Genomic DNA, 16134 nt, shown 5'->3' on the forward strand with positions numbered 1-16134 from the left:
TAGTTCACTCTCAGAATGTAAAAACAAGTAAACAGAAAACAAATGAAATCACTTTACAGAAAGCACATTCATTGCTTAAAAGTAGCACCTTCGTGATTGGTACTGTCCGTTCATACCCACCAGTCAGGTTCACTCATGCTGATGAGTAAGCGATTCATGATTGTTTTCTTTGCAACCCTGGGCTTTTTTGCATGGCTATTAAAAGGCAACTGGCAATTGTGACAATTTTATTTGCTTGGCCATCCTATACTTATTCTCCCTCTTGGATCCTAAGACCTTTTTACTTTTCAGACACATACTGTCTCGGGGTCACTCTCCAGTGTCTTACAGATGGATAGAGGGGGGACGGCCAGGGTGGCTGATGTGGAATTTCAATTTCAATTAATTTTTTAGGCCTTTCTAAATTCACGCATCCAATGTCCCCCCAAGCCCCCCAAAAACTTGCTTAGAAGTGCAGGTGGCCCTGAACTGCTTTATCAACATCAGCTCGAGGAAACCTTCAAGGATACAGGAACTAACATCTCGATCTCCAGAATCCTTTCAAATGGAGTCATGTCTCCCTGCCTCTATTTAACTGTTTCTGTGTTCCCATCCATCACAAATATATTATGGCATCAGAACATTGTGCTCTCACTGGTTGTCATAAAACTGATGCACTTGTACTCTTACTTGAAAAGTTGTCAGTATAAATAAATAAATTCACATTTTGCATAATAGGGCCTATTCCTTACGGATCGGGTCCTGGGAGTGTGAAACATATAATACATCTTGGCACAGAAGGGTTCAATAACAACAATATATTAATAAATACATAAATTACTTAAATATTTAAATAGCATTAAGGTCAGTGGCAACCTGTTAGCTAGAAAATCTATAAATAAAGTAGCTAATTATTTCAGTGGGCATTTGGCATTTCAATGTAAAAATACTACAAAGACATTATAATGATCCTTTAAAAAAAGAAAATTAGGTAGAAAATAACTTTTGGGCCCTATTCCATTGTCTTTTAAAAAAATTTGTATAATATCTTCCACTTTTCCTCCAAGGTTTCATCCTGGGAGTAGAACCTGAAAAAGAATACCAACAGTCTATGTGAATTAGAAATTTGGCAGCAAATTCGTCTTATTTCGCACAACACATTACCGGGGCAACTGGGTTTTAGGGATTCCATGTCAGAAGGGTCTAGCCTGTCCTTATGTGGCCTAGGATCTGGCTGCTTTCAGTGACACCCCCCCCACCCCCAGGACACTGGAGAAGGTTCTAAGTCTTGAAAACAGCTTGCAAGCTATTTTTGCCCGGACCCCTAGCTACCTCTCTCTCTTCTTTGCCTTCTCTTCCAGGAGGGCAGGACCTATGTCAGTTTTCTTTACTGCAGTATCTCTGTACCCAGCACAGTGCCTGAATCAAATAAATATCCGCTAATGAACTAATGTATGTTTCTGACTCTCATGACTATGTGTGAGGCACCCTGTCTCCCCTTTCTTCTCCTGCTCCCCCGCCCTCCGCACCATTGCCCTGCACCTGGGTCCATTGGGCTTTGTGGGCCTGCTCACCTAACTGCAGGACACAGATGCCCAGTTGCTCCAGGATGAGCTATAGTAGCGGTCTCGGGCTTGCACGCGGATCTTGGCATCCCTGTGGCACACGACCTTGGCTGAGGTCTTGTCCACGGAGAGTCTATCTTTCTGCAAAGGAGAGGAATGTCTTTGGCAATACAGTCACAAGATAGGCTGGGCCTATTTCTGCAACGCTTGATCTCCCAAAACAGGTACACCTTGGTATAAGGGCTCCAATCACCAGTGGAAATGTATAGAACTTGCGCCACCTAGTGATAGAAGCTCTAAACTCATTTTCTACCTCAGGCCAGAGGGAGGAATGGTTCTGTCCAGCTCACATCTTTCTAGCACAGCTGCCCTGCCTGAGGGCCCCATGCACACTCACCCCTGTGCTGGGCCGCTGGTAGAACTAAGGAAGATTTGCTGTAGCTGACCCCTGGATATCCCGAAATACTATATCTTGATCCTTTTATCAGAAAACGTGTTGAAATCCAGGCATTGTTTACTTTTAGCTGTGTGACCACAGGAAAATGCTTTAGGCTCTGTGTCTGAGTTTTATCATTTATAAAAGAGGGATAATAATCATTCCTACCTCAAGACATGTAAATGTTAAAGGTAATCATCATGTAAAACTCTTACTTAAGTTTTTAATCAGGTAGAACGTATTCAGTAGATATTATCTATTAATGACATAAATTTTATGTAGGGAAGACACATATGAAGATTTTAAATAAGATTTAGGTAAAATTTACCCCAGAATGGCCCTTCCCTCCTACAAAAAAATAATGCTCAGGGAGTGACTGAGTGACTGAATTTCTACTAAATGCTAAACACTATCCTGAATAAGACCTTGTTCCCGTGATTTCTAAAACCGGGGTTCAAGAAGTGTTGGGCTTTAGAAAAGCACATCTTGATCCTGGGGATTATGATGCCAAGGCAAGAAAGTTTGAAAGCCATTGTCGTAGCCTATGTGAACACTAGCATTCTGCTCAATAAAATAATTTCACTATATGTGGAACAGCTTGGAATTATCCATGTTTGGTGAGACGTAGCATGAATGTTCTATCAGTCATTATACTCACTAAATTGAAGCAATAATTTTAGGCTCCTGGAGCCCAGATTTCCTTTTTGGGGATCAATTCTGAGTGCAAGAATTCATGACGAACTGTACTGGAGGCAGTAGTAGCATGGTTATGTGCAGGCAATTTGTGTCCCCCAGCCCGAATTTCCTGGTTCTGATCCTTCCTCTTTCCTAGCTGAGTAACTTTGAGCAAGTCATTTAACCTCTCTGAGTTTCAATGTCTTCACTAGTGAAGTGGTGATAATACTGCCTGCCTTTGCAGGGTTCCTTGAAGGATTCAGTGAGATATGCATGTAAAACCCTTAGCATAGTCTCGGGCATTTAGAAAGTGCTAGATAAATGTTAGTTACTGGCATCCTCATCCCGTTGATGTGGGCCCACCTAAACCTGAATATATGGCACCTGAATCACATCATACCTTTTCTCTGTTGTTCTTGCCCTGGACCTGTATGCCAAATGTCAGGGAGAAGTAGGAATGTGGGATGCTCCAGGTGTCAGGGTATTCCCAGCTCACTTCCACATGCCGAGAATTCTTTAATGGTTTCAGCTGCAGGTTCTTGGGAGGGTCCGGTTTGACTGTGGAAGAATATAAAGAAACACCCTTTATTTTCCTAATAGGACTTTGGTGTAAGGTAGTTCTGGTTTCTGATCCTACTTTCATCTTTGATGAGCTGTGAGTCCGTAGGATAGTTACTTAACTTCTCTGGGCGCCTGTTGGCAGACATGAGATCCCTGCTGCTGGTGCCCGTGCTGGTGCCCATGGAAGGTGGTCCTCACCAAATGCCACACCCTCTATGGCTAACCCCAAGAGAGGCTTCCAAATCCTTGTCATTGCACCATCAGATGAGCCGTAGCACTGGAACCCCCTCTGCGTTGTGCTCAGAAGAAATTTTGTGGAAACAAGGCTCTCACATCTGGGCTATGTAGTGAAGGACCACCCTCTCTGTGGTCAATACCCCTCTGCGCACCGAGCTTGGAACTGAGCGGAGCCCCTCTCTGGGGATGAGAGGAGAGACTTTGCACTTGGTGCTCTTTCTGTTGTCTTTTCACGGCATCTGGCACTGACTCGCCTTGCAGCAGTTATAGTCAATCCCCCATCTCTGTGCTCGTTCATTCATTCAATAAATGATTACTGAGCACCAGTCATGTGCAGCCACTGGACTGTGCACAGAGGATACAGCAGCGAGTATCACGGAAGACTGTAGACCCTTGTCTAGACAAGGGCACAGGAGACATTCTATGCAGTGTCCAAAGCCCAAAGACCAGGGCTCCTAGTAGATGCTTTTCAAATATTCTTCTATTATTAACACAACTGACATTTTTTCTTTTTTCCTTTAGAACTCAGCTAAATGTCTCCTCAGAGAGACCTTCCCTAGCCATCGCATGAACGCAAACCTTTCCCTACCTGCCAAGGGCAATCTCTCCACAAATGCTAGAGCAAGTTCTGTGATTCTATACATTCTACTTCATGATGAACGTTCAGTGGATACATGGCAAAGGAAATGACAAATGGCAAAATCTCCATGTGCAAATTAAAAAAAAAACAGATGTCCATTTTGGAGGGTCTTATTCCAATAAGGAAGATTCTTTTTTCAAATGCTGGAGAAAGATTGGTTTGGAATAACCGCAATTAGTATGGAAGGCTGGTATGATATCGTATGGTATGCTTGAGGGACTCCTCCTAGGTTCGCTGTGGAAGCTGCCTGGACGGCAGAATACAAGTGTAGCCAGGAGCCTGCTTTTTCTCGTATTTTTTTAAATGTATATTTATTTATTTTGAGGGGAGGACAGAGAGAGAGGAGAGAGAGAATCCCAAGCAGGCGCCACACTGCAGTAGGGAGCCCGATACAGGGCTTGAACTCACAAACCGTGAGATCATGACCTGATTCGAAATCAAGAGTTGGTCATTTAACTGACTGAGCCACCCAGGTGCCCCAAGAGTCTCCTCTTTTCTCCTGGGGCAGGACTGGGTCTCAACTGCTAGGTGTGAGATCTGGGGCAACTTATTTAACCTGTGTAAGACTCAATTTTCTCTTCCTTAAAATGCAGACAATAGTATTTACATTGTACACCTTTTGGGGGGTATACAATAAGAGAGATGATGCATGTAAACCCCTTACCTCAGTGCATGGGGCATTGTGCACATGTGACAAACGGCATTTATCCTTAGTAAGCACGTATAATCAAGCAAACTTACTGATGTCCCTGATGAAGAAGCTGCTGGTGTAGTTTTCGTACTTGAGCTTGTGAATAGCATCCACGACGACTTCGATGGGCAGGCTCTCCTCGGCAGCTGGGCAGGCACTACCCTCCTGACACTCCACTGTGTACTTCTTATAATCCCTGTTGTCCACTCTGACCTTCTCTGCTGAGAGTGTCGCTGCTCCACAAGTCACTGCTTGGGGGTCAGAGGAGCTGAAGTCAAAGACAGACATTGCCCTGTGTTACACATTTGTGGGTGAGTTTCCAGGGGCAGCAGCCAGGCAGCCGTCTGGGGACACAACTTCTGCAACTGGTTTCATTTCTTCTCAGGGGGTAAGAAACTGCCCTCCCCAGGAGAACAAGCTTTGCCTCAAGAGGTGGTACAAATATTTCGAGACAACTCTGTATGTACGTGCCTCTGGCCTAAATGAACCCGGACATTTTTAGATCCAGAGCCCTGGGTTAAATCTCCTTATTAGAATTTTAAATTCATTTTTCTCATCTTAATTACAAAATCAATACATGCTAATGATAAAAAATTAAGAAGATAAAAACGTGTATAAATGAAACGTGTGTGCCTCTTTCAACCCTAATCGCATTCCCCAAATAGAAATACTATTCATAGCTTGTTGCATCCCTCCAGATCTTTGTCTATGAATATTCAAATCAATCATATATTCACATGTCTTATGCATACACACACATTTTGTCTACATATACAGACAACGATTTTATTTTTCATTAAACAGGATCCAACCACACACATATATATGGTTTGTAACCATCTCTTCCCCCTCTTAGCATATGGGGAGTGCTCCACGACAGACCACACAGATTGGGTTACCCATTTCGATGAATGCACGTTAGGCTGGTGGATAACGTACCACACTTTATTTAACTTTTCCCCTGCTGATTACCAAAAACAGCACGGTGAACACTGGCTTCTATGTCTTTGTGCCCTCGTATAAGCATCCTTTAGTAAGGATTTTCATCTTAAAGATGGAAAAGGAAGACTCCAGAGGTTAATTTACTCACTTAATCACCTGGGGTTTGTTATGTTACCCTGCCTTGTTCAGGAACCTAGACGGTGAGTGAGGTTAAGTCACACAGTCCGGCTAACATAGGTTCGGTATCCATGGAAACTGGTTTCTTAGGGGAAGTCCAAGTGTATTGGACAAACAATGAACTTCGGATTAGTGATGTCAGTAGAGGCAAAAGGAGTTGAGATGGCCCTGAGAAAATTTCTAGAGGCCTCAGATTTTTGGAGTTGGTTTCAGAGCTTTTAAGATCTTTGTCCGAGAGCTTTTGTTTCTATTTTCATCTCAGGGTGCAATTTTGGCAAGTCATTCGTAGCTTCGATTACTCCTTTTATCTCTCCCCATGGTGCCATGAGCCTTAATGAAGCATTGCCAGGCAATCTGGACGAGTGGGTTCGAACCCAGCAGAGGCTATTCTCAGGCCCCAATAATAGCCTGTTCTAACCTACACATTTGCTCAGGCGATTAGCTTAAATAGCCATGTTCTTTTCCCAACTTAGGCAAGACAGGATGTTGAAGAAACTACAGGTTTGACTCTGTTTTCTCGCTTATCATTAACTGATAGGCCATTGCTAGGTTGTCCTTATTTTCTTAATGAAATAGTCCTTGCAAAATGCTAAGAGATCAGAGTGGTTTCACTTACCCTCTGCTGCTTTTGACAGTGAATTTCAAATCAGCACTGATTGCCGTCAGCCACCAGCAGGTGAAACGTCCAGAATAATTCTTTGCCTCACATTTTAGAAAGATCTTATTTTTGGATTCTGGATCTGGAAAGAACAAAAATTCAATATTTAGAAGTTTTCTTTCAGATACATTTTAATTGTGATGAACCACAGGCCAGTAAGTGGCATAAGAGTGAAGATCTTCCATTTATTTCCTTGGAAAATGATGGTGCTCCCCTGGCAGGCAGTTCAGCGAGGACTGGGAATGTCTCAGTAGGATGCTGATTCTGCAGAGTATACAATGCACCTAACGCATCAGACGGGGGGATTAAATTTATCAAGGCTGCCACCCCAGGGCCGAGTTATGCAGTATACACATCGGTTAATTTCCATTAACCAGTTAAAAAGAACTTCAGGAAAACCAACCATATTCACCACGAAAATCTCTGAACATGAGATTTGGATGGTTGATTACTCAAAGTGTCTAAGAAAGCAAAGAAACAGACAGGTGCTGGGTGGTTTCAGTAAGGGGTTTACATTAAAAAAATTTTTTTTTATGGAGCTAAAGAGAAAATTAACACTATCTGACGTAATAGGATTACCTTTCTGTTCCTTTAAGATATCAGTAGACCAAATTCCATCTTCCTTTTTGTGTATCAGTAGGAGCGACTGACTCAGAACCCTGCCTCCTTTGTGACAGGTATACTGGCCAGCATCTGCAAATTCTTTGACTTGGATGGTCAGAGTTTTACCAGAGCCTAGGACTTCACTGTTCTGGTCCGAGGTCCAGGTGATGTCATCTTCTTCAGGGGTATTGCAGGTGAGGACCACCATTTCTCCGGCCGCATCAGGGTCCCAATCCAACTCTACAACATAAACTGGAGAGCACAGGGAATGGAGAACAGGACTGTGAGCTCCACGAACTTGGGACGCGGTTTTGTGAATGACCTGCACATCTGCGTTGCAGAAAAGCACAACCTTGCTTGTAATACACACACGCACACACACACACACACACACACACACACACACAGAGAGAGAGAGAGAGAGAGAGAGAGAGAGAGAGAGAGATTGGATCTCAAGCCTGCCAGTGCAGAGCCCAAGGTGGGGCTCAAACTCACTAACTGTGTGATCATGACCTAAGCTGAAATAGAGTCAGACCCTTAACTGACTGAGCCACCCAGGTGCTCCAAGACAAGCAAAGAGTTTTATAGCTGCCATCGACCCATTAACTGACAGGCTGTCTTTAATAATTAACCTCTGATTAGCTGGCAGATGGGGAAGGCCTTGATACACCAAAAATGCAAAGAGCACAAAACTCTTTACCAAGGGCCTGGTGGAGAAAAGAACCTTGCAGCACAATTTTGGTTTCATAGGGAATAAGGCAGGACACAGAAATGTCTAGAAAGATTGACCAGCACTGAGATCCTGTCCCCACTAATTGGCTAAGGGATTTGGAACAAGGTACTTAATCACGATGAGCCTCAGTTTCCTCATCTGTGAAATGACAATAATAGTGTCTACGTCGTAGGTTTGGCCATGAGGATTAAATAAAAAACAAACACATGAAGCACTTAGCAGCATGCCTACCACAGTAAACTCAGTATTGGTTATTGTTATTTACAGACCAAAGGGTCAGATGACTACACAGAGAAACTGTCCTATAATTTTCTATGGGCATTTAAGGATTTAGTTCTTACTCACCAACAGAGATTTTCATTCTGTTTTTTAAAAACACTTTTACCCTTATGAAGCAGTTCAGTGGATCTTGGTCTTCCTGTTTCATAGAGGAGCATACCAAAACCAAGAGACCAAGCAAGGTTACATCAAGTTAGAAACACAAGAGCTGAATCTCAGGCCTTTTGTCTTGTTGGCTTTGTACTGGATCTCCAATATGAGTATCTAAACTGGCATCTGAGGAGTGGCTTAGTATAGTATTTCAATGAGTGTGCCACATCACAGCTTTATTCATTCATGCATGCATCGCTTAGTAGTTAACTAGGATGCAGTGGTCCCCCAAACCTGACCACAAAGCCACTGTTAGCAGCAGCAGCACTGAGAAACTGATGGAAGTACAAATTCAGAGTTACCAAACCAGCCACTCTGGGATGGGCCTGGGTCTGTTGTTTTACGCTCTCCAGATGATTTTGATGCCCTCTCTAGTTTGAGAGCCACACTGGTTAGGAACCTGGATTTTGGAGTCACATAGGTCTGAGTTTAGATTCAGCCCTGTATCTTCTACTTGCCTGTGACCTCGGGCAAGACATTCAATTACTCTAAGCTTGGGTGTCATCATTTTTAAAATGAGCAAAATATTAGTGCTTGCTTCAGCAGGTCGAGACACGGATTATACAAGTCGATTCATACAACAGCTTAACGTAGTGCCCTCAAATGCTCTCTGAATGGTGACTTTGATTGTTGGCATCCAAATGTAAAGCATTGTGGGATATAAAGTTCTCACTTTACATCTGAGGGATTTATAACTACTGAGTGGGTAACAAAACAAGAAGTAAAATGCATTTGAGACCCAACTCTTTGGAAATGATCACCTGTGCTGAAATAAAACCGGATCGCACCTTCAGCTTTCTCTAGTTTCTCTTTGTTCCACTGGCAACTGAACCACAGCAAGGCTATTTTTCTGTCACAGCTAAGACTCAGAAGGCCTACAAGACCCTTACCCAGCTGCAGGGGAGAGCAACTGCAAGGGGGAGCTTGACGAAGATATCTGGAACCCTGTGCCTGGTCTCATCTGGTCTCCAAAGTCCTACGCCCTCTGTGTTTCTCACATGGACTTCCTGGAATTTCTGTGGTTTGCCAAATTAGAAGTAATGTAAGGGTTTACTAATCAGGGGCCAGGTTTCCTGAGCTCACTAACTATCCCAGAATTGATAGGAATCTGGCATAATCATCTAGCTCAGGCCTCTGCCTTTCCTCAAAGGAGGATCTAAACCTCTCAAACCCTCCGCAGGCAGAGGGGAGATGGCTGGATTCTTGTCTTCCCCCAAAGATTAAGAATGGAAGGATAGTCCCACATTTCTTTCAGATACCCATTTTGCAGTGTGGTACTTTCCTGACTATTAAAAGATTATTTCTGGTCATCAGCTGCAATGTCTTCACTTGTAACTTAATGCCTATTTCCTCCTGTTCTCCAAGTGCACAGGAAACCATTGCTTCATGCCCTTCTTGTAAGACCGTCTTCAAATACTTAAATGCACAGCCTTTGAAGTGAGATAGAATGGGAATCAAGTCACGGTTCTGTCCTTACCAGGTATGTGAAACTGGGAAGTTACTTAATCTCTGTAGCCTCTATTTTCAACATCTGTAAAATGGAGTTACAGACAGTCCCTATTTTATATAGCAACTATATAAAACTATATCTCACTATAGTGTTGTGAGAATTAAATGAGATACTGTCAAAAAATAGTAACAGTTATCAGTAGTACGCAATTAAAGATGGCAACTGCCAATGGTAGGTCTGCTTCATTGAGAAACATTTGAAGGTCTTTCAGGAACAACTAGCAATCAGTTAATATATGACTTAGTGTGTGTGAGATAAAAGGATGGAGGGAACCCCTTATTTTACTAAGACGTATTCTATTATTCTAGTAATTTTGTTTGGTCATTGGGATTTTAAACAGGTTCTCCTGAATCATCAGTCCCATCACTTTAAACAACCAAAACAATGCCAGCTAACATTACTGTCACTTCACATCTGTTGAGTTGTCCTCTGAATTCACAAGCACATTTAATCATCCATGTAGTAGGCATCTCTTCATAATCCTTGGGTCAAAGTCGAGGAAACTCAGGCTGGAGGTGACCCAGCTCAAGGTCACCTACCTGATAAGTGGCAGAGTCAGCCTTTGAGCCCAAGTCAATGTGAGTCTAAATCCTCTGCTTCCCCCAAAGTGCATGGTCAGAGGTTAGTACTCCTGGTGCTGGCAGAGGGGGAGATATTGTGTGATGGAGCAGGGGATGAGAGAATGGAGTTCTTATACTTTTCAAATCCTTCACTTTGGAATTTTAATTGAATGATACAGCTGGTTTTTAGTAATACTGGCAAAATCCATGTATCTTTCCCTATCAGAGTCCACAAAAGATCCTACTCTGGCATGTAATGTGAAAGCCAAACAACACTGATGCCCTCAAAGGTGAAGGAAGGACAGATGGCCCCACACTTTCCCAGTGATGGCACTCACTAGGAGGCCCCCAGGCTTGGTTGCCCCTTCTAGTCTGATGTCTCCACAGGGCCTGCCTGATAGTCGTGGCTTAGAATTCAGGGCCTTTCCAGAGAAGGAGAGGCTGGTTACCATTTTTCTCCAGTTCCCATGTAGCCATGAGGGGAGGTGCCAGCAAAACCAGGGAAAACCAGGAGATGGTCAGCTGCTGAGGATGCATCTGTAGGAGGGGGAGAAACAGAAGAGAAGAAGGAGAAAAAGAGAAAGAAGAGGAGGGGAAGGAGAAGAGACAATGTCAGTCATTACTCAGTCATTTTGGAGACTGTATTCGTTCTATATGTACAGTTTTCAATCTTGATTTGTCCTGTCAGTTTCATACTACATGAATTACAGGAGCCCTGTGCCAGTCTCTGGGGAAGAACATCTCCAAAGAGAGAACCACAGACTATCTGGAGCTGAAGGAGACCTAAGGCCAGCCACCTGAATCCTCTTACTTTTAAGGTGAGACACCTAGGGCACAGAGAAGGACATGACTTGTCTGGATCAACATTCTGCAGTTATTTACTTGGTACTTACAATGTAAAGGGCACTGAGCTAGAGAGTTTAGGACCCCCCCCCCAAAAAAAAAAAAGAATTTTTGGCCTGGGTCCTGTCTTCTAGGAGCAAATACTTTCATTCAACAAACATTTATGGGGGCGCGTGGGTGGCTTAGTCGGTTAAGCATCCGACTTTCACTTGGGTAATGATCTCGCGGTTCATGGGTTCGAGCCCCGCGTCGGGCTCTGTGCTGACTGCCAGCTCGGAGCCTGGACCCTGTTTCAGTCTGTGACTCCCTCTCTCTCTGACCCTCCCCTGTTCATGCTGTCTCTCTCTCTCCTAGAAATAAATAAAACATTAAAAAAAAAACAACAAACATTTATGAAGTCAGTCTGTTAAACACCTACCCTCCCGTTGAGGAGACCAGCTATACACCTGTATCTCTGTAGCACAAGGCAGTGTGTGTGGGGACACTAAGGATAAAGGACTTGGGGTGGGGGAAGGGCAGGTAAACAGAGATGATCTTCCAAGTTATGGCAACCACCTGGCGGCCAAGTTTAGTTTCTCTCCTCATTTGGAATGCAATTGCTCCAAACTCAAAGGTTACTTCCTCTTCCATAATGAAACCAGTGATTCTCACACTTGAGCACACACTGGAGTAATCTGGAAGCCTTGCTAAAAAGGCTGGGTTCCACCTCCAGAGTGTCTGATTCAGCAGGTCTGGTGGGGGGGGGCTGAAGGAGGAGGGGCCTCAGAATCTGCATTTCTTAAAAGTTTCCAGTTGAAGCTGATGTTGTTGGTCAAAGGACGACACTTTGAGAACTACTGGTCTAACCCATGTTTCGGATCCACAGCTCTGAAAATCAAGATGTTCTTTGGAAGAAGTCAATAAAATATTGATATATTCACTCTGGAAAGCGAAATGCATAATTTTGTGCTAAATATTAGCTACTGTCTTATAGTAACACTCAATCTAGATTAGTATCCAGGGTTTATGCAAATCTTCAGAACGAGAAGACTGTACCCTACTTCTGAATTAGGTAGAGATGGTGATTATTGAATTTCATTCTGAAACACCCCCATCCATCTCAGAGAGCACCAATGTTCTGCAGGAATATGTTTTCAGAAACCACTGACTAAATCATACAAAGAATAAGACTCGAAATTTTCGGCCAAGGGGCACCTGGGTGGCTCAGTGGGTTAAGTGTCCGATTTCAGCTCAGGTCATGATCTCGCGGTTCGTGAGTTTGAGCCCTGCATCAGGCTTTGTGCTGACAGCTCAGAGACTGAAGCCTGCTTCGAATTCTGTGTCTTCGTCTCTCTCTACCCCTCCCTTGCTTGTGCTCTCTCTCTCTCTCTCTCCCAAAAATAAATCAACCATTAAAAAAATTTCTGCCAGATACCTTAAAAATGAGCATTTATTGGCTGGGCCAATGGAATATTGACAAATCATGGCTTTGTTAGAATTGCTGCTAATCCTAGGAGAACCTTGCCATGTGCTTATTTGGTCAGATTACAAAGGTTGAGAGTGGCAGAGATAGGACTAGAAGTCAGGCATCCTCGACCTTCAGCACTTTGTCACTGCAGTGTGGGGCTTCCACAGGCATTTCATTAATCAGCCCAAGTTGTGACTGTAGCAACGTACTAGTTGCCACAGGGCATCAGTTAGTACGTTCACAGGCTTGGAGTCCAGCAGACATGGGCTTGAATTCTGCTTCCTCCACTCACTAGTTGTGTGATGTTGCCCAAATTATCTCTGAGCCTCAGATTCCTCATCTATAAAATGGACATGGTACCCATCTCAGAGGGCTGTTGAGAGAATGCAATGAGATGACATGTCATATTATAAAAGGCAACCAATAACATATTAGCTTGTACTTAGGGGAAGAGATAAAGGAAAAATGAGGTATGTCTGTGTTGTATACAACGGTAGACAAAACCATTGCGCTGGTTGTAGGGAAACGCCCTAGAGGTATTGTAATTACACAGGCCTGTAAAGCCCGGATGCCGGCACTCTGGGAAGGGAAATACAGAGATTCCTGGCATCTCCTGGTGATTCTTTTGCACTATCTTAATGCTGGGATTTTCCCTTTGGCTATGTGCCTGGCACTTCCTCCTGGGGCCTGAGATGTGCTTGAGAATTTCAGGTGAACTGCACTTCATGGTCAAGGGAGCCCTGGTGATGATTCTAAGAAACAACTTGCATTTTAGTGTCACCTACATTTTAAACCACAGAACACTGGCTGGGTTGGGGGGAGGTGGTGGTGGGTCACTCTCTTAATCCAACCCAAGGAAATCCAAAAAGGCGGCAGCATGTAGTTGTCCTGTGTTCTCCAGATCAGCGGATATCAGAGAGCTATACTGCACAGCCCACATTTCCTTGGCATGCTACATTTGAGAGTCTTGAGGATTAAACCTTTTTTTTCCATGTAATATTATAGTTTTTCTAAATTCTTGAAATCCTTGTATAAGGAACAGAGGGACTCCTGGTCCTGTGGGATGGTTATACTCCCTAAAACTGGTGCTAACATGGGCATGCCCATGACACTTGGGTGGGCATCTCTTTTGCAAGCTTTATTTTGTTACTCTTGAATTTAGAAAGAATCATTATTGGGTGCCTGGGTGGCTCAGTCAGCTAAGTGTCTGACTTCAGCTCAGGTCATGATCTCACGGTTTGTGAGCTGGAGCCTTGCATCAGGCTCTGTACTGACAGCTCAGAGTCTGGAGCCTGCCTAGGATTCTGCTCTCTCTCTTTCTCTCTCTGCCTCTCCCCTTGTAGCACTCAGTCTCTGTTTCTCCCTCTCTCAAAAATAAACATTAAAAAAATAAAAAAATAAAAATAATTATTATTTTAAAACAAAAAGGCAAAATCACACAAAGCATGGGTAGCTCATGCAAAGACCCTCAGTCTAGAGCCAGGCAGACCTGCATTGGCATCCCAGCCCTGCCATTTATTAGTTGTGTGACTCTAGGCAAGTCACTCGGCTTATTTAAGCCTCACACTCAATCTGTAAAATGGGCATCCTGTTAGCGGTGAGGAGTTAGTGAAATAATCCATAAAGGTCTCCAGCAGAGTGCCCCGAGGAAGTCAGGACACTTGGCTATTTACTCTCCCCGAGACCCATGCATAGCACTTACTACCACTGCAATAATATAGTTACTGCTCTATGTTTGTCTTCCCTGCCACAATGAGCTCTCTGAGGGCAGGGATCATGTCTTTCTTACTCCACATTATACCCCCATAGACTAGCATAAACTCTCTGGCCTCGAGGGATTTTATTAATTATTAGAGGAATCAGTGAATGTACAGAAATCATCAATCTTCACGTCCCAGTAAAATGACCCCTAGGAGGTTGTCCAAATTCTTTCCAATATCTTGAAATTCCTTATTTGATGGAAGTGGGCCATCAGCGGGCAGTTGGTAATCTCTTGGTTAAAATGATATTTTAACCTGATCATTATTTTTTTAACCCAAAAATTTGTTGCACACAATTTCCCTCGGCAACCTAAGACACCAGTACAGTATAATCTTTTGTTTTCCTCCTCACAGATTTTAAAACCCTTTGGCAAGTACTTTTAAACACTGTGGTTGCTTTTCATCTTTAAAGTAGCACCAAAGTTAGTTAATCCAAAAAAATCTGGATAACCCAGGCATCAGTGTGGTTGACTGTCCCAGCTGACTATTAAAATTGACACAAAGTTTGCTCTGCAACTTTCAATTATGTGGTATAACTATGAATTCAATTGTTTATTGAATTCATTACCATTTAATGAATGAACAGCTTTAAAAAAAAAGTTTACAGTCCTAAGAGAAGCACCACTCACTTGCTACAGTTTAACTGATGGGCATTAAAATTGAGGAACACGCTTTTATGTACACACCACTCTCAGGCAAGAGAAAACAAACCTTTCTATCAAATGTGTATTCATTTGCAGACCCTGGTGTATAATTATTATTAGTTGACTTTTAACATTAATACTTTATACATCAGTCCCCAAAGTACTGACTTTTCACTAGTCAGTACCAGCAGGCAAGTCACCAGGAATGTCTACCACTGACTCCGGCAGCCTGCCAGGGGTAGGGGTACCACTCAAGTGGTGCTAACCCCGGATAGCCCGCGGGCCTGCGGAAAGCTAGCAGGGGCCAAGGAAGTACTTACCTTGCTTCTAGACAGGCGGCAGAGTTTGCTGGGTCTAAAACTTGCTGCTGCTTCTTCTTCTTCTTCTGCTGCTGCTGCTGCTGCTGCTGCTGCTGCTGCTACCGGAGCTTATATACCCTACTCTTACCAAGCTTTCTGATGGAAACTTAAACTAGAAACTGACTTGTTCAAGTTGCAACACTGAAAACAACTCTCAAAACCTTCTGGGGGAATTTTAAGAAGTTCCTTTTTTTTTTTTTTCCCATGTGTATCAATAATGCTGAGGGAACACAAGCATCAAAATCCCAGGTAATGAACTAAGAGGAAGTGACTTTTGGGTGGGGAAAAAGGAAGGAGATGGGATGTTCACTTCTTTCTGTTGACATCAGGGTCAATGGGCTTAAAGCTTGCATGCAGCAGGCAGTCTCCCTGGCTCCACACACAGGAGAAGGAAGGCCAAGGAGAGTTCACACAGGAGGCCAGGTTCAGGTCAGAATCAAGCAATTGTAAGCTAGAGGATCCCAAAGCAAACTCCATGGTTCTCCTGAAGTCAAGGAGAATGAGATGAAGGGCAAAGGATTTAGTATATTTGAGGTCCCCCTCTTCTACACTATTCCTTCAATATCTGGATTTCAGAAACATCCCATTACCACCCATTGTGGCTTCATACACCACACACATGCCTGTACATTTATATAAGCACAGTCCTGGGAAGATGGTAAAAATGTGTCTGTTACTAAGAAGA

The 16134-nt window shown here is 43.4% G+C and overlaps 1 protein-coding gene across 1 annotated transcript; it reads right to left on the reverse strand.

The window, feature by feature from the left end:
• Nucleotides 1-110: 110 nt before the first annotated feature.
• IL12B (interleukin 12B) lies at nucleotides 111-15489 on the reverse strand. The gene is made up of 8 exons (XM_039245358.1): nucleotides 15411-15489; nucleotides 10846-10933; nucleotides 7141-7416; nucleotides 6520-6637; nucleotides 4835-5052; nucleotides 3056-3213; nucleotides 1554-1685; nucleotides 111-1067 (listed from the first exon to the last, which is right to left on the reverse strand). The coding sequence occupies exons 2-7, from the start codon at nucleotides 10931-10933 to the stop codon at nucleotides 1554-1556; spliced, it is 990 nt and encodes a 329-aa protein (XP_039101289.1). The 5' UTR covers nucleotides 15411-15489; the 3' UTR covers nucleotides 111-1067.
• Nucleotides 15490-16134: the final 645 nt, after the last annotated feature.

The sequence above is a fragment of the Hyaena hyaena genome, unplaced genomic scaffold (assembly GCF_003009895.1).
Source record: "Hyaena hyaena isolate Hyena2069 unplaced genomic scaffold, ASM300989v1 scaffold_253, whole genome shotgun sequence".
Taxonomy (NCBI): Eukaryota; Metazoa; Chordata; class Mammalia; order Carnivora; family Hyaenidae; genus Hyaena; species Hyaena hyaena.

Coding starts and splice junctions, on each gene's coding strand:
- IL12B (XM_039245358.1), bottom strand. CDS start 10,933: ATGCATCCTCAGCAGCTGACCATCTCCTGGTTTTCCCTGGTTTTGCTG. Junction 3,214..4,834: donor CTTCTTCATCAGGGACATCA/GTAAGTTTGCTT, acceptor ATTCTTCCACAG/TCAAACCGGACCCTCCCAAG. Junction 1,686..3,055: donor GCAAGAACAACAGAGAAAAG/GTATGATGTGAT, acceptor TCTCCTTTGCAG/AAAGATAGACTCTCCGTGGA.